The 20965-nt window shown below is 39.2% G+C and overlaps 1 protein-coding gene across 25 annotated transcripts in view; it reads right to left on the bottom strand.

Moving 5' to 3' along the window:
* Positions 1 to 20965, bottom strand: part of EPB41L3 (erythrocyte membrane protein band 4.1 like 3) — a 134175-nt gene that overhangs the window by 7561 nt on the left and 105649 nt on the right. For 8 of the 25 annotated variants that reach the window (XM_052703430.1, XM_052703421.1, XM_052703420.1 and 5 more), the window contains exons 10-19: positions 19480 to 19577; positions 18367 to 18542; positions 15600 to 15820; positions 11744 to 12310; positions 6996 to 7049; positions 5011 to 5046; positions 4778 to 4843; positions 4107 to 4298; positions 1162 to 1236; positions 656 to 757 (exon numbers count right to left, since the gene is read on the bottom strand). In XM_052703430.1, the coding sequence (XP_052559390.1) occupies positions 656 to 757; positions 1162 to 1236; positions 4107 to 4298; positions 4778 to 4843; positions 5011 to 5046; positions 6996 to 7049; positions 11744 to 12310; positions 15600 to 15820; positions 18367 to 18542; positions 19480 to 19577 (1587 nt within the window). The remainder of the gene's footprint in view (positions 1 to 655; positions 758 to 1161; positions 1237 to 4106; positions 4299 to 4777; positions 4844 to 5010; positions 5047 to 6995; positions 7050 to 11743; positions 12311 to 15599; positions 15821 to 18366; positions 18543 to 19479; positions 19578 to 20965) is intronic. The other 17 variants (XM_052703440.1, XM_052703441.1, XM_052703436.1 and 14 more) reach the window with 15 other exon arrangements.

Raw genomic sequence — 20965 nt, 5'->3', positions numbered from 1 at the left:
GAGCACTAAAGTATGAAGTCTTTTAAGAAATCAATGCTGCCTCTTCGGAAAGCATAAAATAATTTTACCACTGAACTTCTTAGAGCAGTTATTAAACAAATAAACAGCATCACCTTAGGCAAAGTTAGATTTCTTGTAGGTTTCTTCCTGTTAGAGGCCCGCTTAATGTGGACACAAAAAATTACATTTGCCACACTTTTCTGCAGTAATTTGAAGCAGAATAAAATGATCATCAGGATCATCCTGAGGTTAAAAATCATACATCGCCATGGTTCGTTATGCTACTTGAAAACAAGTTACAAAAATAGGGCAAATAAGCCCATTCAACTGGATCCCATTTGCAACAACCACACTTTTGATGAGGTTTTAAAACAGTATGCATTCGTACGTAGCTGCAGTCTACACTGCAGTCTGCTTTTGTTAGAAAACATCAACCCCCTTCAGCATTATTTAAATATAATAGTACAACACAGGAAATGCCATACTACTAAGGATATTGAATTGAAGACAACGTCTTTTTTTCTCCTTATGCAAGTATACTACATGATTTTCTCTGTCTACACAATCAGCATCCACTTATTTGACCATAAGACTGTAACTTCTGCATTTAACTAAGCAAATGTGGTTATTTAAAATCGAATGAATTAAAAATAACCTCTAGGGATGATGGGATACTTTTCTGGATAATGATTTGATGAGAAGTAACCAAAGTGTCAGCAGATTCTCCTTCCTGTAGCTTCTTCTCTATCACACTCGGCTAATAGAAAAACCAATAAGAACACAGAGTTCACCATCACTCAGTAATCTGAATTCACTTGACAGTATATAGGAAATTCATTCTAATGACACAAGTGCCCCATTCATCACAAAGTTCTCAGTGTAACTTATGCTGGAAATGCATGCACAACTGCAAACAACATCCACAAATAGCACTATGCAAGTAGAGCTGTAACTAGCAGAGAAATCAATCTGTATTAGATAGCCAGAAGCACTGGAGAGACCACATTCCTCTGAACCTGGCCCACAAAACGTCTGTCTCTAAAATTAGGAAATAAGTATGAAAATAATAATTAAAAAAAAGTGGTCTGGAAAGGAAAAAAAGATAATAAACAACTGTCAGCCTATCTGATTGCATTTCAAGAAAGTATGATTAGTTTTTACCTGCATTTCAAGGAATGTAGTACCTCCTTTCTGCAATACTATGAGTTTTTCTGATTTTTCTCTTTCTTCTTTGGTCTAATGTCAGGGGAACAAATGGTTTCAGTAAATGGAGGGCATACAGTCCACTATACTATACAATAGCTTATCATATTTCTTTATAAAGTATTTACTGCATGATAAGTTAGACAACAGAACTGAATATGGATGCAAAGTAGACATAAGTATAAAGCCTGCATAACTGAAAAAAATAACAAATTGAGCAATACTTGGTTGTGGATGTGTGGCATTTATTTTGTCCTATGTCATTCACTTAAGTTTGTCTGGTGCCATCTGATGTGGCTTCCATCTACAGGCTAAGAACAGGGACCTGCGCCTCACTCTGGCTTTATTTCTTCCTTAAATTTCCAGCTTCCTCTTACAGAATGACATCAACATCCTCTTTGACTTTACCCTTGGTTTTTATTTTGTTAATACGACAGCTTTCATGTTCTGCAGCTATCTGGCCAACATTATAGTAGCCATTTAAAATTATTTCTCGTAACTAAATAAAATGAAATAATTTCTTCCCGTTATTGTGAGAACCAACTGGTGACCTGACAGGCTCAATCCGACCAAACACAAACATACCAAACACTCCAAGTGTGTGTTTTACTTTCCTCTCTGTTCTTCTTTTATTGTAGTAATCTTGAAGAGCTAGTTGTAACAGAACTAAATACACCTTTAAAGTGGCTATTTTGAGTGAGTGAAGTGTGTAGCATCTTTGCGGATGTTGAGCTACCACACAAGGAAGGTGTAAGTGCTTTGGATCCTGACTGCCTCTGCTGATTTTGACTATGCATGGCTGAAGATTTTCCTGACAAATTATTCTATCAGCAAGATGTGCAATCTGAAACAATCCTGCCTAGCACAGACAAAAAGGATGTCATATGTTACTAGAAGTCACCTCAAAGTTAGGCTCTGAGAACTCAAATCCACTCATATTTTTCACAGCAATTCATTTAGATGCATGTAAGATATAGTAACTGGACATTGCTTTTGAGCAAGTTACTTTCCTCCTGTAAGAATGCTACCAGATCAGGATATTTCTCGCCCTTTTTATTTCCAAATGAATGCTTAAGTTAGGATGTCTTTCCTCAGGGTAAAACCTACAAAACTGTAATGCTTTGCTACTGCTTGTGTGGTTTAATCAACATTTTGTTACTAAATTTGAAAAGTAATTAAGACAACAAACAAACTCAGGGGTTTATTTGCTTCACTCACACTCCTCTGATTTGGATTCAGCTTTCCAGCCACTCACTTTTCACCAGGTCTTTACCTCTTTAATATGTTAGATGCATTCTGTTTATTAGACTTACAATTTTACTTTTAAGACAGAAAACCTGCATTTTCATCTACAAACATGTTTGTAAGATCTATTATGATTCCTGAACAAGACAGTAGGAGGAGGTGACTGCTCCCCTCTGCCCTCATGAGGGCACTCATGAGCAGCAGTACTACACCTGGACCACTGCCTTCAGCTCCGGGACCCTGTCTCACTCCAATTTATAGGCAAGCTTTGAGACACTGATGTTAACAGAATAATATCTTACAGGCCCACAGCACAAGAACAACATGAAACTATCAGAGAGAATTCACAGGAAGGCTATGAGGTTGATCAGCAGGATGGAGCACCTCCCCTGTGATGAAAGGCTGAGAGAAGTGGAGTCATTCAGCCTTGAGAAGAGAAGGCTCCAGGGAAACTTCACCTTGGCCTTCCACTACTTGAAAGGGGCCTACAGGAAAACTGGAGAGAGACTTTTTACAAGATCATGTAGTGACGGGCCAAGTTATAATGGCTTTAAACTAAAAGAGGACAGACATAGTTTAAATATAAGGAAGGAAATATTTACTGAGAGGACAGTGAGGTGCTGGCACAGCTGCCCATGTAAGCTGTGGTGCCCCATCCCTGGAGGCGCTCAAGGCCAGGTTAGATGGGGCCCTGGGCAGCTGAGCTGCTGGGTGGCAGCCCTGCCCACTGCACGGGGTGAGACTGGGAGGGCTTTGAGGTCCCTTCCAACTCAAAGCATTCTGTGATTCTATGATCTATTGGTCCTAAAAAGTAAGCAGTAAACATAAAGACGATTCCTGTCAGACAGAAGCCAGATTAGCACAACGTAATAAAAAAATTACCTTCATGCAAACTACTCAAGCAAGTTTCTGTTTGCACTATTGGATTTAATCAAGATGTTCTCTGCTTGTTATAAACACTTCTGTATTTTAAGGCAACACTAATACTATATCGTTGCCTCTACATCTCAATATCTACCCATAACCTAAATAGAAGACTACTTTTTAGATGGTGTTAAATCCTCACAATCATTTTAGACTGCACAGCGAGCAAGATTTTGTTCCTGCATGAAAATGTGCATGCTTAGCAATTGACACTGACTCTTCAATGGGTAACCAGCAGACGGCAGCAACTATCAAAATCCTTACGGAAGTGGGCAAGCAGGTCCAATTACCTTTATTTCTTCTTCATCCTTAGAGACTGACAAGAGTTCTGCCCTTTGGTCTGTATTTTCTTGTCAGGCCTGGTACTGTACCTCCGCCCATGTTGCAATGCCACTGCTCCCAAGCAGTCACCGTTATTTAAATTTTCCCTCAATCACTGTCATGTTTTGTTTCATGCATGGGCAAACTTCCTCAAGCTTACCGAACCTGTAAGGAAGCCTGCATTTTGCACCCTTACAGAGACCCAGTTCTGCAAGGTGGCTAGCAGTGAATTCTGCAGACTATCATTATACATATAAACATCAGCTATCCGCTTTTCCTTGTACCTTTGCTGGTAGACTCCTGAGAAAATAGAGCACCTGCAAGTATGGAGGGGCCTCAAATATCTTCTGAGAGCTGCTCTAAGTAAAAATGAATACATAAATATATTATGAAGCCTTTCAGATCTTGCTGACCTCTTCAGGCACTAGTGGTTCAATCATAGGAGCCTCCTCCTGCCTTGCTGCAAGCCGAACGGGAGATGTGGAAAGCCTCTTCTCCCACTCATTAGACACAGCCGTTTCTGTGGAGGTTTCCAAGAAGGTTCGTTTCAGCTCGCTTATATTGGTCTGATGTTTCATCAGATCTTCCTGGGTTTTGTCTAGGTCCTAGATAGTTTTAAAAGAATAGAGCAGTTTGTAATAAATCCTAAGCCGATGAAATTTCAGAGCCAAAACACATAACTCGGTTAGTAAAGAGGAAAGTAAAATCTTGGGGAGCCGGGGAGCACATCACTAACACAACACTCTGTGAAAATGTGGCATTTTGAGAGGTAACAGCATAGCATATCTCATACAAGTGAGTATAAATATACTCTTAAGGAGTTTATCCGTATCACTACAATTTACACCTGATAAGGAGGCTTCAAACAAACATACATATGCGCGTGGAGGCACACACACATACGCGCACGCATTTACATATTTATAGTACAAGTTAGAGGAGTCGTCGTAATCTGAGAAAAAATATCTACTTAATTTACTAGCAGGTGGGAATACACAGCTCATGCATCATAGTGCAGATCCACAGTTTACCACTAAAACTAACACACATGTACGCACATGCACTGGTATATACCAATACCAACCTCTAACATAAGATTACTATGTTTGACATACACATTTTCACCCTGTATTCGCTTAATCAGACTATTCTGAAAGAAGTGAAAAAGAAAGGGAAAGGTAAGGGACACAGTATTGAAAGGATACAAAATGCTGTTTCTACACATTTCTTCACAGAGAACCAACAGTAACATGCTGGGAGATATGAACACCTCCAACAACAGTACTTTAGTAACATCTGGACCTTCCGCTTCTGTACCTGTGCCTTTAGATCTCCGTCCTCCTCTTGATCCGACTGCCAGCATGAGAAAGATTTGAAAAAACACCTTACCCATCCAATTACAGAAAGCTTTACAGATGTTGGTCAGTGAACTAGGTTCAGAGCACATTTTCTCTTTGTTAAGGACTTAAGGAGAATGCACAGACACAGTAGCTGACTGCAGTTTTTCTAATTCAGAGCAGGCCTCCTCTTTCCGAAGTTGTTAATTTTGTACAAATGAGTATTTAATATTTCCCTTTAAAATTTCCATGACCATTGTCTAACTTCCATCATTCAATTCTCCATTATCATTGGTGCACTCTACTTTTATAGGTCCTCTAGCTACGTATGGAGCAAAAGATGGACTTTATCAATGAGATCATTGCTGGTTTAAGACCAAATGGCAATAACAAATTCTTCAGAAATCTGTAATCCCAAAGCTTAAACATATGATGACATCTCCTGGGTCACAGAAGTTGTTCTGTATAAATAAGACCAAGGGAAACATGTGCAACAACTTCTAAGGAATGAAACACATCTTATTTGCAAAAAGTGCTGTTTCCTGAACCTCAGTCCCATGCCGCATTAATATAAATTTACTTCATTTTAGTCTGCATATATTCTTTCAGCACCTATCTGCAGTGGAGATTTTAGATTGCAAATACACAATGTTCACTGCATCTCAATTTTTTCAAAAGCAATGCAAAATGGATCACAAACAGAGTCTATTTTTGAAGGATTTCATTTTCAGATGGTAAGTATACAAACTTCCTGAAAATTGGGCATCTATAAGAAAAACAGAGGTTCATAAAATCCTCACCTCTAAAATAAAAATGGCACATGGGAAGATTATTGTGAATTTTTGCTAAATAAACTGAACATTTTAAACATAATGGCTTTGGGATTATGTTATGCTTTCTGTATGACTCAAAGCCTGAAGCTATGGAGTGCAAGTGATTCTTTAAAGCATTTTGTGCTCCTGACTGTACTCAACAGACGCTGTGTTGTTGCTCCATTTGGATTGTTAATGCTTGCGCCTCTATTTTGGCTTAATTTTTCATACAGTTCTAATTAGAGAAATAACCCACTGGAAAATCTTTATCTGTTGACTAGTTTATAATTCAGTTCAAATCTATTCTATTTACAGCCAAAGCCAAATTGTCCTGACGCGTCATACACAGAACTCTTCCTTGACGATAATTTTAATGGTCTGAAATATTAATGAGATCTTACTGAAAAGCTACAGTAGTGTTTGCAGCAAGGCTCTGTCTTCTACCAGATGCCAGACCAAATTCAGCTCACGTTTGCAGCTGCAACCATATTAATTATGAAAGCATTATATCCACTTCACTAAAGTCGCATAGGGCTGAATTTGCCTGCATACCCTACATACTACGCTGTGGATAAGAAGCTTATCAGCATCAAGAAAAACCCACTTTTTAATGTTCCACATCTGAAGACAATACGTGGATTGCAATCTATGCATTGTTGAAGATGACTTGAAATTAATTGCACTGAAAGTATTTATAACCTGGAAATACCTTTTGTCATGGTTCTATGTACAAAAACAAAAACATAGAACCATGACACCTTTTCTCAGAAAACTTGAAAACTGTGCTGTAGCTCCTTCCCCCTGCTCCCTCTCTCCAACAGGCAGCAGATTTTAAGAGCAAAGAAACAAGCACCAAACACCATGACACGACCAACCAGGTAGCCAGTGTTTGCATGGGTGATGCTGCTATCATCCCTCTATCTGCACAAGGCAGCGTCGTCTCGGCAGCCTCCAGATAAAATACAGTAGTAAGAACGAATATGAAGGGTGCCCCAAGAACTCCGCTGGCCAAGGGAAGCTCTCGCACATGCACAGAGTGGGGGCCCTACACTGCAGGAGGAGACATGCAGTTCAGCATTCATGCCTGGGGTCAGGGAGAGATGAAACCAAAGGCTCTCCCCTTCAGTAACTGGGGGCCATTGGCTGTACAAACCTCGGTGGCAGTGGTCTCACCATCAGCTGCAGTATCCGTCTGCTCACTGTCAGTCTATTTTGTTAGACAAGTAACCAGGTTCCGAGAGGAAGGCAGGAATAAAGAATAAACCCATCTCATCAGTACACGCTGGCCACACAGGGAGCCATTAAATTCAACATCCCTGTGAACTGCATTAGCATTGCTTTTCAAACCACGCACAAGTCAAAGAAGCAAAATAAAGGTGCTATATTAGTAAACAGAACAGACTCAGAGGAAGACTTAAGGCGTACTGTACACAGTATATGGCGTTACTGTAACAAATTTTTAAGCCAAACAAAACATTACTGGATAAGTCTTATTTGGATAGCAGATTTTTTTTTTTTTTTTTTTTTTTTTTTCATAAGAAAGCCAGGTGGCTTTTAAAAATCTAAATCTAAAAAAAATAAAAATAAAAATTAAATTAAAATTCTATTTTCTAAAGAAACTTTTCCTCCCAAAATGATTTTTAAAAAATGTTGTTTATCAAATTTTTGTTCTGGCCAATAGAGATTAATGTGGTGTTTGACCTTTTATCTGGAGGGGGAAAAGATTATTAAAAAGAAAAAAACTACTTGAACAGTCACCTGACTTTCAGCCCCTCATTTGTACAGAAAAGTTGTCTTGTCTCCACATTTACACACTATGAGGCTGTCTGCATTACCAAGGAGTAGAAATAACCATATCCCCTCCTGTCTAACGAGTAATGGTAGGGCTCAGATCCCACTTGGTTCCAGTAAACAGCAGCTGATATTGTTACCAACAGCAAAAAGAAACAGAACTATCATTAAAAAACAAAAAACAAAAAACAAAAAACCACACTTCTCATTCCATTTCAGAATATGAATAAAAGCAGGAGAAAAATAAAAAGTAACTCCCTCCCTCCTCCCCCCAACAACACTCACTAGGTACAAGTGATAAAAAGGAAACAAAGCACAGCATTGCTCACACTGTTCTGTCCCTGCTTTGCTCCTGTAGAACACTGACACCATGAAGAAAGTTTTAGAGGAGAGCTCATGTCAAGGCATAAATCAAGTCAAGTGTAGGTTATTACAGGCTGGGAAGATAGCTTGAGTGATTGCTTTTGATGTTATGTAAGCTTGCAGAAAACTATTAAGGAAAGAAAATACTCTCTAATGTCCCAGACTGGCACATACAAGTTGTTTTAGCATCAGTGGACGCTCTTATTTTGATTACTGACTTTCTGCGGTCTCTAGACGATCTACACATCTCATCCTCAGATCACATCAACATGAAATGGGAGAAATAGGCAACCTACTGAGAGACACGGATGCAGTTTCACTTTTAACTTTGAATTTTTTATCTTCTGTCATTTTATGACAACTGCAGTGGTTCATAAAGACACTTTTTTGAATATGTTTTCATTGCCTTTTTCTTTACTATTCCTTTCTTCAAATAATTTGTAATTGTGTGACAGGCAGAAGAATAAGCAGATATTCTGAACTACTGGGTAAGTGCACAAATGCAAGCTAGATGCAATTTTTCAAGCAATAACCACTCACTAGGCAGACCACTTTTGTTTTTAAATAAAACTATACTGCCAAAATAGTCTACTTAGCCAGGCAAGCTACTTTCACTAAAGTGTCACAAAAAGTTTGAAAATTGTTTCTTTATTAGCAAAGAACTTCACTTCTTTATAACACGGGTAGTTGTAAAAGCATGGCAGTATGAAAAAAAAAAACCCACAAAACCAATGCATTTTTACTCCTATTTCATAAAAAATAATAAAAAAAAAAAAAAAAAGAGGAATTGATGAACCTAGGCATCTAAAAGGAAATAAAACATTTCTGTCAAGACATTTTTTGTCTAACACATATTGCATATTTAAGAACTTGAAGCTGGGAGCATTAGTTAAATATTAATAGCAATGTTAGCTAGGTACCAATGGAGAATGTAAAGAAGCCTAAGAGGACAGATCCTGTCTGACTGCACAGAGTTCCTCCAGACTTCCTGCATCGTTTAAGGGAGGACTGAGCTCAGCAAGGTATGAAACACTGAGTGTAGCTCTTCTAAGTGCCTTCTGCATCACTGTGTCCAATATTTTGTGAACTGGAAGCACATTTTTTTGGGAAGAAGATTTTATTTCTTTCCCCATAGCAGCAATAAAAGCCTAAATAAGGCACAAAACTCAGATTACTGTAATGTACATGTCTGCTAAAAAGCCAACCAACAGCCACGGAGCAGAAATTGGCATTATTGGGTCACTTGAAGTGAAGACGACTGCAGAGCAGGGAATGGTGAATTAATAGGCTCAGCAAGGCAGGTCTCCTCAGGAGCAAGAAAGGTTGGGCTCAAATCATACAGGCTGCAGTGCACCAACAACAGGCAGCTGCTGCTTGTGTTTGTGGGCATGTAAGGGACTGGAAGGGAAGAGAGCAGCTACCTCCTGAAATGCTGTGGCTGCACATCCTCTAGTTTGCGATCATAATTGCTGTGATTTGTTTTGCCAATGTAATGCAGACATGCCCAAGTTTAAAACATACTCACTGTCATGCAATGTTTTGAACAAGAAATGCCCCCCGGATTAGGCACAAGTCTGTGTTGTCTGCCAGAAAGCACTGCCACAGTAATCACCTTTACAAAAGAGCTACATTTAAAACTCTACTTTGTAACACTTCCAAAACTTCACTCAGTAAGAAGTGCTCATTTCTGAAAGAAGAGCAGACAAATGCATTATATAAATGCTGCCTCATTCTGGAGCTGGCACTGTATTAACACTGCTCTTGCTATTAGATTAATCCTAGTACAGAGCTAATGCAAATTGAGAAATAAACACCGTTTCAAAGTGAAGACACGAAATGAGACAGCAAAATTTGGGACACTTTTTATCAGAAATTGCACCTCATTACTTCTTAGTTAGGCATTACAGAGCCAAAAGCATTTAAAGACAATATTTTTGCAAGATAAACTGATGCAACTTTTGGCTTTCCACCAAAAGGAAATGAAATCCTGTACCAAGTAATAGAAAAACAAACAAATGAAAAAAAAAACCATTGTGGAAGATTTCACAAACATTTAGATGCACAAGGTGTTTACTGGAGACAACCAGTGCAATGGCATAGACCAGTGGCCAATACAACTTTTTACAAATAGCCAGCTGGTCAGCAAGTATCTGATCTGGTGTTGTCACATACAAAGCAAAAACCATACTTGTGCATTTGAGGAGAAAGGGAAAGGGGGGAGAAAAGAGAAAAAATTACTTCATTATTGTATTCTGCCCACAAAGAGTATCTAGGCACCAGCAAAAATAACTCTGTTACTTAAACAAACAGATTCCTTTTCTTCTTTTGGATATATTACCATGTCCAGCGCTCTCAGAAGCACTGTATGTTCTTCTTCTGCAGTTGGTTTATTATCTGTGATGATAATCGTGGTGACTTGAGGCAGTGATTGTGGAGGTGATAATTTAACACTGCAAAGTTAACATGACCCACGTGGCATGCTCTGGTAGCAGCTGCACAACAGCTGTTCCAATGTGAACTCTCATTAATACACTGGATTTAAGTATAGGAAAACAATTTTACCTGAAGCAGAGAGTGGGCTGAGACCTAAAATCCAGATCCAAGTTTCACTGGACCAGAAAACCCTTTCTAGGCTTGTGCTATGGCTAATGGCTTATTGCAAAAAGCTGAGCCTTCTTCAATTTCAAACACCCTGAACTTGGCGTGGACGCTCATTGACAAACTGCTTATATAAACATACATACATGTGCATGCATATATATGAGGGCTGCTCCAAAAGTAATGTCTCTTATTCCAAAGTGTTGGCCCATGAAGTCAGAGGCGGATGTTGGTGGTACAGCAGCAGAGGTTGAATTTTTCTGCCAGTACTTTATTACATTTTGATGTTGTGTGACAGACGACAACAGAGGGGCAGTCTGAAAGAATGGTGCCTGACATGGAAGTGCGTATGAAGCAGAGGATTTTAATTCCTCCACAGGCAAAATTGGCACTCACTGACAGTCATAGATGCTTGCTGAACATTAATGGAGACCAAACAGTGGACATAAGCATAGTGAGGTGGTGGGTGGTGTGTTTCAGCAGTGGTGACAGACGGTGGGTCACCTCTGCTGGTACATATATTTACAAGCGGTGGCATGCAAGGTCTTGTTCATTTCTGGATAAAATGCACAGCTAATGGTGGTGGTTATGTTGAAAAACAGTGTTTTGTAGTGGAGAATTTGTTCTATCAAATAGTGTAATTGTACTCTTTGTATCTGTAGTCATTTCCATGGAAATAAATAGGAAGCATTACTTTTGGAGAGACTTACATACTTATGCATCAAATTGTACTTCCTTCCCTCTGTTTAGAATGCTACTCTAACACACCCTAGCATAAAGACACAGGAGAAAAAAAGCCAAACAGATCTTGGTGGGTCAGAGGCTTCAATGCTGACTGGTGACAATTTAGCGAAGGTCACTTTGCATCAGCCATCACAGTTTGAACCAAGCCACTTACACACAGTGTTGTGCCTAACCCTGGGCCCCAAGCTGCACTCCCAACACAAGAAAAAAATAAAATAAATTAAAAAAAAAAAAAAAAAAAAAAGAAAAGAAACAACCCCAAACCAAAAACACCCCATCCCTTCTAACATATCAGCACAGACAGAAATGAGGCTCTGAAAGTAGGACCACTATTGCAGCAATCTAACACTGGTTAGGACTGAAGCACTGAACACAAAAAAGAGTGTTCGATGCCGAGGTACACACCTCTTCCTCTGAACTGTCACTCAGGTCATTGGCAAGTGAGGCACTCAAGGAGGCCGCCTTGGGCTCCAGGTAGCAGAGGCACATAGCCAGAGGAAAGGAGAGAGTGAGGGCATATGGCACTGAGAAAGAGGCAGAGAGCAGAAAGAAAAAAATGAAGAGGAAGCAAGGCACGAGGGAGGGAGAGCGGATGGGAAGGTAATGCTGCACGCTGGCAGGCAGGAGGTTGGTTTCTGAGAGGTTAGGGAGCGACAGGTAGCCATCATCATCCAGGAGTGAAGGGAATGAGTCAGGAAGTTGCAAGGAGAAGGAAAAGAGTGTCCCGCCTTTGCCGGCTTTTTGCTTATAGCCGAAAGCCACGTCTTGCTCTGCGGAGCAAACTCTCCCTTTTCTGTCGGAGTCCGGCTCTGCCTCCCCGTGCTTTGAAGCACCCTCGTTGGGTGACTCACAGCCTAAGGGCTTTTTTCGAGTGCTCTCCTTGCATCTCCTGCGAAGCTTGGCTGAAGATGCATGGGGACCAGGCTGTGGGGATGGCGAGGAGTGGAGTGAGTCAGTGCCAAGAAAAGGTGGCTGGGGACAGAGAAAGAGCAGCAAACAAGGCGCAAAAGCAAAAGGACAAAAAGAAAACTGTCATTAGTTAATTTTCTTCCGTGATGATAAATAAGAGATATATATATATATATATAAAATCATAAACAGCATCTTAACACTACAGCTTTTAACTGAGTTAAATTTTGCACGTTTCCATGCTGCACACTACACGTATGAGTGAATAATGGTTACAGCTTACAAAAGGCAACATCTCGATTCAGCATTTGTCTAGTCATCTGCAGTGCACAATTTAAATCAAAATCTTCACAGCTATGTGTGGAGGTGATGGTGCTGCTAATTTTCGCCCACTGCACAACTTTCTTCAAATCATAGGGAGCTTTCAAACATGAAGTACAACAAACAAACAGGGGCACATATTCCTAGTACCAACAGTGCTTGTGGTGCTGCCTTTACTCGAGTCGTGGGGAGACAGAGTTGGAGCCATGTGATTCCCACCTATGCCAGGCACAGCACCACTGATCATTATTAAAAACCCTAAGAGTTGAAATTCTGTGTGTCTAACTTAGTGCATTACAACATGTAAAAAAATGCTATATCCAAAAACTAACTCAAACATATTCTGCTTTTATCTGGTGGCAGATAAACCTATAGGTCAGTATTAGTTTGATATCTACCCGAGCAGCACTTCCTCTGCCCAAGTCCCACAGCCATGCACCCATCACACTGGCCCCATGCAAAGACACTTTCTCTGCAGTCAAAAAGTGAGTTTTTGTTCCTTATGAAGAAGCAATAATATACCCACTGCTTTTGTTACAAATTTTACTGCAATCAATAATGTCACCAACAAGCAGGATTTGCTTTAATGCAACACTTGCACGGCATTCAACCATTCTTTAAGATAACTCAAGGGCAAAAAGAGGAATGCAATTCAGGAGGGTACTTGCTTCTAGCTGACATACAACACACTTCCTAGCAGAGAGCCACAACTAATCTTCAATCACAGTCAACACCAAAACACCCCGGTGCCAACAACCTGTCTTGCTGCTGATGGAATTTTGGCATTTTGGCTAAAGTCAATTAGGTGCACTTAGGTGAAGTGACAAACTGGCTCACTGACCAAGCCAATTACCTGAGCTGCTCCACTGCTTGTCTTCTTGCTGAACTTACCAAAGACATCTCAACTGCACTCACACTGCAAACTCCCAGGAGCAAAATGATTCAAAGACAAAATAACCTTTATCTGCACAAGCTGGTGAAAAATCTGAGCCAATAAGCTGGATCACAATTTTAGATACAGGTGGCATCAAGCTAGTTACTAAGCCTAACCTGCCTAACAGCAGGAATGGGATTTCAGCCCAATGTTTACATAGAGACGTCAATTCCCTTCCTCCTAATATTTTGCTTCTCTCTCTTCCCTCATGGGGGAACAGGTTAAGTTTTTATTTTTTAGATAAATCTACCAGTTCCGGCAACTTAGATTCCATAAATCAGCAACTAAAAACAAGCCAACTTAAACAAATATCTTCTTTGTGAGCTTAATGCAGTAAACGCAAGCCAAAATCGAATGCTAATGGACTCATAGAACTTTATATGAGCAAAATACACAGAATTTCTTTCCATGCTGTAAAGACAAAAAAGCCAAAGTAAATTTCTTCTTTGCTAATGCAGACTATTCACTTATGGACATCTCTGCAGCATTAATATTTACAATAATGAGTAAAAAGTATGGATAAAGCAAAGAAAAAACATCCTAGTAGGAAAAGTGTGCATCAATGTATGTGGCCTTGAACAGGAATATGATTTCAATCATGTCCCGTGTTTCTTGAGACTGTTCTCTTCATAATGAATGACAAACTGTTGGCAGGTCCAGTGTGAAGCAGGACTAAGATCACTATATAATTACAGGTCTGAAACTGTTAACAGGTGGTTTAAACAGAACCCACCTCCTGGGGATTAGAAGTCATTCATTTGTGTGTGTTTAAGAATTATCAAGATGTTTTCCTAAAAATAGCTCTGACTATTTCTAGCCATCTCCAAGGAACACGTGATCTTTGAAATACAGCTGAACCTCTCCACTGACCTAAATTAACACTCAGAACAGAATTAGTTTCAACTGGATATTCTCTGCATATATGATTTTCATCCATGTTTCTCCATGCAGAAACTAATGGAGTTGCAAAGAGACTGTAGTTAAATTCTACAGAGATTCTCTTTTTAGTTCTACAATTGAAGAAAATCTTTTCTCATCTGCAGTTTCAGTAATTCAGTTCATTTCTGATTTTTGTACCTTAAGTGCAGCTCTTTACTTGAGGACCTGTACCTTTTGCTATGTACCTCATTATGTGATAAGGCTCGAAGTTCAGGCTCTCAGAGTGGCATTCCTGATCAGTTTTGTAGGTATAAAGGTATGCAGTTTCTTCCTCGCAAATGCAGAGGCGCAAATGTTGCTTAGTAAATGTGTCTCTTAGCAAACTTTTTGAATGATATCCTATATTCAATACTCTGTATTGTTTTTTTTCTCCTCAAAGTATGAGAAAAAAGACATTCTACACTGTCTTTTATTATTCTACCTCATTTATCCTCACTATCAGTTTTAGAAATTCAGCATCTTCTCCGTCTCTCTGATTTACCCCTTCTTAGTATCTCAGTAAATGCAGCTGTGCGTGTTACTTATATGCAGTGGTAGTGGGATTGAGCTTGGTGACAGACAAGCCAAATTTAGCAATTGAGTAGAGAGAGAATCATCAAAAAAACAATTTTCTTTGGTGAAAACTTTAGAATAAAGTAAATGCTTTTGTAAGCCAGATAATCAGCTTATAATAGTGTGCTAATAGCCGAAAGATGATAGGAAAAAAATTCACTGAAATATATACAGGCAAATACATTGCTATGGGAAAGGAATGAGAAAAGTACAACGGGTTAAAGAATAGAGCTATGTATAAGGACACAGAATTACTTTGTTGCCCTGACAAAAAGTAAAAGAATGTGATAACCACACTAAAGTAAAAATACAACTGAAGACCAAAAGAGCAAAATATGCACTTCTAGGCTATTTTTTGATCCACTGTTAAATGGATTTGCTTCACAAAATATACACTCTGATGCAAGAATTGGCTTTTAAATCATATGAAATGCAAAAGGACTATACAAATATTGATTCAAAACATTTAGATACGTATACGTATATTGTGTATATTCTATGTTCCTCTAAATGCAGGAAGCATCTTCTCCCTTCCTAACAATTCTGTGCTGGTCTGAGCACTCTTCAAGCAGATCAGTTTAACAAAAAAACCCCTAAGAACTCTACCTTTGTGTCATGGCGTACTGCCGAGATGGGGGTGACTTCCTCTGCTCTTTTCTTTTTGCTCTCTTCATCATCTTTCTCTTCTTCTGCCTTTTTCTCCGGAGTCACAGTGGTTATCAAATTGGTCTGAGAGATGCCCTTTGTTGTGGCGTACTGGCCAGTACCAACCTCTGCAGCAGACACAGAATCCTTCATGTACATTTCATGGTTTTCATTCACTGATGCTAAAAGCAAATATTTAAAGAGGGAAAGTCTGAAATAGCTTTTGCTGAGAAGCTGCATAAAATTAAAAAGCTGGGTTAGTAAAACATCCAGATACTGCTGAGAACAATGCTACATCTCGTGTCAAAAAATCAGAAGCCTGTGCATACATTTAAATAAACTGCTTACTTGAAATAAAGCCCTTAGCTTTTATAAGCATAAACATATATTATGGATGCATATATACACATTACTGCAGCTAATGTGTGCATTACATAGTTGTTAAATGTTAGCAAGCCATTGCTACTCTAGTCAGAGTAGCAATCAGAAAAAAATAATGCATTGCTATATATATCAGGCTGAAAACATATGGGAAAACATCAGCCATGGGGATGGAAGAGATTTTTTTTTTTTTTTAATCTGTCAGAATAGAGCAGTACAGATCAAATGCAGGGTAAATAATGCACTGCACTGCAGGAGATGACAATATTGATGTAACACACATGAAGTATCTGAGAGACACGAAATGTGATCTTTCAATTATCAAGTATTAAATTCTGTCGGTTAAGTGAACTCGTTATCCTAAAAAATTCTGGAAAGTCATGGCATTCGATTCAATGGATAAAACCAGAATTTTCTAGGATGTAAATGCTTTGATAATTCATCGTACTTAATCATATATTAAGGATTTCAAAATAGAGAGTAAATATACAGATAGAATGTAATACAAACACTAATGTAACACAAACACCAGATCCTGCTCTCTGCTCTGCCATTAATTACTGATTCACCGGGACTAATCAAACGTGTAAAGTTACTTGCATGTGTAGCAAACCACAGGGCCAGGATCACAGTGTAATTAATCATGATGCAGAACATTATTGGCATGTTTTTGTTACAGTAAAAAGATCAGCGAACAAACCATAAGCATTAATTAAAAAAAAAAAAAAAAAAAAAAAAAAAAAAATCTTTTCCCCATTTGCACTTAGGCAAATTACCATAATAAAAATCTTGCAGAGTTGAACAAATGCTCAGGAAAAGCTTTCAGATATTTTGTCTCTTGGGAAAGAGCTTAGGAGGTGGGAGAAAGCAAAACAAGTAAAGGGAGACATCTTGTTTAGATGTTACAAACAAAATAGTGCAGAAGGTAATTTCTGCTTTGAGACACATGCACAGCAATCAGGTCACCAGTTGCTTGGTAACAAGCAAGAAGCACATCAGAATTAGAAGATTCCAAAATTATTAATGACAAGCAGAACCTTTAGGGGGGAGAAAAGTAGGCTTGTCACTAGTACTTTCAAATCAATGCTTCTTTCTTTCCCCTCCCCCCCTCCACCATCAACTATATTCATTGAAACTCATTGGTAATATTTGGCTGGAGAATTCCCTTTTTTTTTTTTTCCCCCCCTTTTTTTTTTTTTTTTTTAACCATAGTGATTCTAAATTCAGTCTCAATATTTTTTTTTCTACAAAAATAAATTGCAGCTTATTTTTACTCAGTAGCTGACAATAACAGCTGATGAAGTAGCTGAGAGTCTGCATCACATGCTGGCCTAACTTAGAGGAGCAGCAAACCTTGATTCCACAAGCCACAGAGAAAGTGAGGAGAAGAGGGACCTCTATTAACCTGCCTATGTTATTCTCTATCTTACATGCTCAAAAGTGATGTATGTAAAAAGGGCTCATCAAACTAAGATGCTTGTTATTACTGTATGAAGGAAAACAATATGTGAATTTAACTATATATTTAATTGAAAAACTGCATATGAAAAAAAAAAAAGGCCAAATTTATCAAAACCCAAGCAATTACTCTTGTAAATCCTGACAAAGCTTGAAGTCAGACTTGCTCAAGTGGGAAAGCCCTGTATGGCAGATCTGGTAATTCGTTCTTTTCCCAAGCAAGAAAGGATGCAGGGACGAGGCCAAGGAGTGAGGCCCATGAAGAGCAGAGTCCCAAAACATCCTGCAGGCAAACACCTTGTAGCTGCAGCAGCAGTAAATTTAGGACATTCTTTATCTACAGCTTGTTTGTGGCAACCCACAGGCCGCATTCCCTATAATACTGTCAGGTCCTGGTGTCAGATCTCTTTTCTCTCTGCTGAAAGGGAGCAGAAGTCATGAAGCAAGGACTTGGTTTCCTGCTCATCTCTTTGGGGCTCACTGACTTCCTAAGTGGGAGGTGGCTCCTGAGAAACCATCTTAAGCAGTCATTTCATAAAAGGCTCCAGGACAACAGAGAAGATGCCCTATTGAAAGTCAGCAAGTTTTGTAGGACCGTCATGTGAGGGATTTACCCTCTACTGCCCAGGTGAACATTCCCACTGCAAAATCTTATGGACCTAATTTCCAAGTCCAGTTATGCAGACAACTATACGTCATGCCTCCTCCCACACAAGCAGGCCGTTAGTGATACAACCTCCATCACCGGTACGTAGCGAATGTACAGGTACTTACATTCTCCTCTCAGCAGAAGCTCAGGAGGTATGAAATTACAAGAAGTTTACATCAAATTTAAAGCAGTGACCATCACGAGTGTAACTTCTGACCGAGTCAATGAAGAAGACCTTACCCCCATCCAAGCTGCGGGACATGGTGTAACGCTTACTAGAAGACCGCTCAAAGTAAGGTGCGGGCCGGTCTATGAGCGCACTGGCTCTTCTCGTCTGAGCCTGTGTCCTACCACTGTAACGAAACTTGGAGCCCAGTGTGAGGAACTTCTTTGGAGGTGCTTCAGGTAGAAGGAGCCTAAAACACACCGAGCACACAGGGATCATTCCACATACTCCACAGAGCAGCCTACTACTTTTGCAGAAGGAAGAACACCACTGGGACCTGCATCTCACAGGTCTATGCCAGAAAAAGGAATCAAACAATGCCTCACATATAATATTGTAAGATCTCTTAACTAAAGTGCTAAGAATTTAGGGCCAGATTTGTTAACAAGGATGTAAAATTTTTCAGGTTAGAGCCTTCCCGCCCTCTGTGTTTTGGCTATGGAGTTTGCTGAAGAATCCATCCTCCTGCTATGGAGTTTATGCTTTAAAAACCAACTTCCTATTAAAAGTACATTAAAAAAATGTACAATTTCTTTTTAGACCCTGTGATACTAAGATGAAGTTTTATAAAAACATGCAGACAGCTTGACCAATAATTTTGGAACAGCAGAGAAATTCTTCACTTGACTTGAGAGGGAATTTTAAGTACTGAATACTTATTTTCAGGTCTTCTTAGATATCAAAAAAGTAGCTATATATGCATAGTTGCAAAATTCCTCAGTAAAGTAAAACTCACATCTATGGGCTGGGTACTATAGGTGACCAAAAAGTACAATACAAGTTACTGTCTGTGTTTTCATCTGTAATTAACTTTTTTTTTTTTTTTTTTGCCTTGTTTTCACTCTTATTCATATTTCCCAGTAACTTTCCATATACATTATTCTACCTAGACAGAGAAATATATGTGCAGAAGAGTCCTTAGGCTTTTTTATTATAGTGACTGATGTTATCATGCAGAGATAAAGCAAGGTAAGAACCATATGGTGATTTTAAACATTTAGTACTTTTATGGAGTGCTCAGAGCCACTTCTTGATCAAAAAGACAATTTGATTTGGAGGCTTTAGTCTCTGCTGACAATTTTCCAATGGATCTTATGGCACACCTTTAGGAAATGACATCCACATACCTGAAAAATGTATGGTGCTCAACACACACTTTCCATAAGCGCTTTGCAGCACGATGATTTGGCAACTTAAACCCAATAGTGCTTTCAAACTGCTCAAACTGGGTAGGAAAAAGAAAAAGTACATTTTTGATGCAGTGCAACTATAGTTAGGCAGTGTGCACAGGTACATAAGTTCATCTTAATTTCCTATCTATACAATCTAAGTGAAAAGATAAAGTATATGCTGATGTATATCATCATATATATACATACATCCAACAGACTACAGTCTCAGAAGGAAACTGGGAGTGGTAACCAAAGGCAGCCTTTGGAGATTGCTCTATGGGGAAAAGGGAGATAATGAGCAAAACATTTTTGATGGTGACACTGATGCTTTATGCACTATACTAACAAAATGATCAGTAAAAACTTGGGAAATTCCTGAGAGAAACAAACAACATGTGAATGTCTTAATCCTGTTGTTTTAACTTCAACAGTTTAGAGAACAGTGGGAAGCCTGATAACAGCCTGAAGGGGAGCAATAGTCTCCTGGGACTGATTTGGTCTCATGCAGCCTTGTATTAAGGAGAATTAGAGTGAAAGAACTAGAGTTAGTAAGTCACAGTGTTTTTAGCTAATTTGTATCCTGGGACAGATGAGAAGAAAAGCACGTAATTGAAAGAGTTAGCTGGGGACACCAAGTGACCTCTCTAGATTGTGCTGCAGATTTATATTACAGGTGCAAAAGCTGTGACAGCTGCAACTGCTGTATGACTACATGCAGATAGCTGAGTAGGTGAAACAGCGTTGCTGTGATCAGGGAAAGAAAAGTAGAAGGGCACTTGTAAGGAAGCCTGGATCCCTATGGGGAACTGACAAGAGAGAAACACGTCAGGAAACAGCAGAAATGATGAAGATGATTGAAACAACACACGGGATGGTGACTCACATTATCATCAAATGTAATCTGAAATGGACTGCACTGATCATTTTGTGGAACTAACTACGACCAGGTCACAGAAAGCACCATGTCAACACCAGCAGAGCTCAAAAGGAGAGCCTGAGTGCAGAACTGAGCACATCAGTGGCTCTTCTTTTTTTTTCTTTTAAATTAAACTCAGGATGTGAGGTTGGTTGTTAAAACTGTGTCTGTTGTGAGACAGAAGATGTAGGACTGTGGATTTTGGATAACAACTCTGCAACTGCTCAAGTCCCAGTTACAGTGATGGCCACAGCAGATTTCCCAGGTCACTTATGAAGCCAGTAGTTGGCTCAGGATTCCCACTGCAATATTTCATTAAGGGAGAAATGCCAGTCTTCAACCAAATGACTTCTGTCCTGCTGTATAGCTCCAACCTTTAAAATGGATTTTTTTTTTTCTTAATCTGTTGCAAATTGATTACTGTACCAGCAGTTGAAATTGAGACACTGTTTTGTTAATGATGATCTTGAACTCTTCCTGGGATTTTTGCTATGATCTATCATCCTATTTCTGTGTTAGTGCCTG

The sequence above is a fragment of the Tympanuchus pallidicinctus genome, unplaced genomic scaffold (genome assembly GCF_026119805.1).
Source record: "Tympanuchus pallidicinctus isolate F22 unplaced genomic scaffold, pur_lepc_1.0 scaffold5, whole genome shotgun sequence".
NCBI lineage: Eukaryota > Metazoa > Chordata > Aves > Galliformes > Phasianidae > Tympanuchus > Tympanuchus pallidicinctus.
This window is presented reverse-complemented; position numbering and strand designations above follow the sequence as displayed.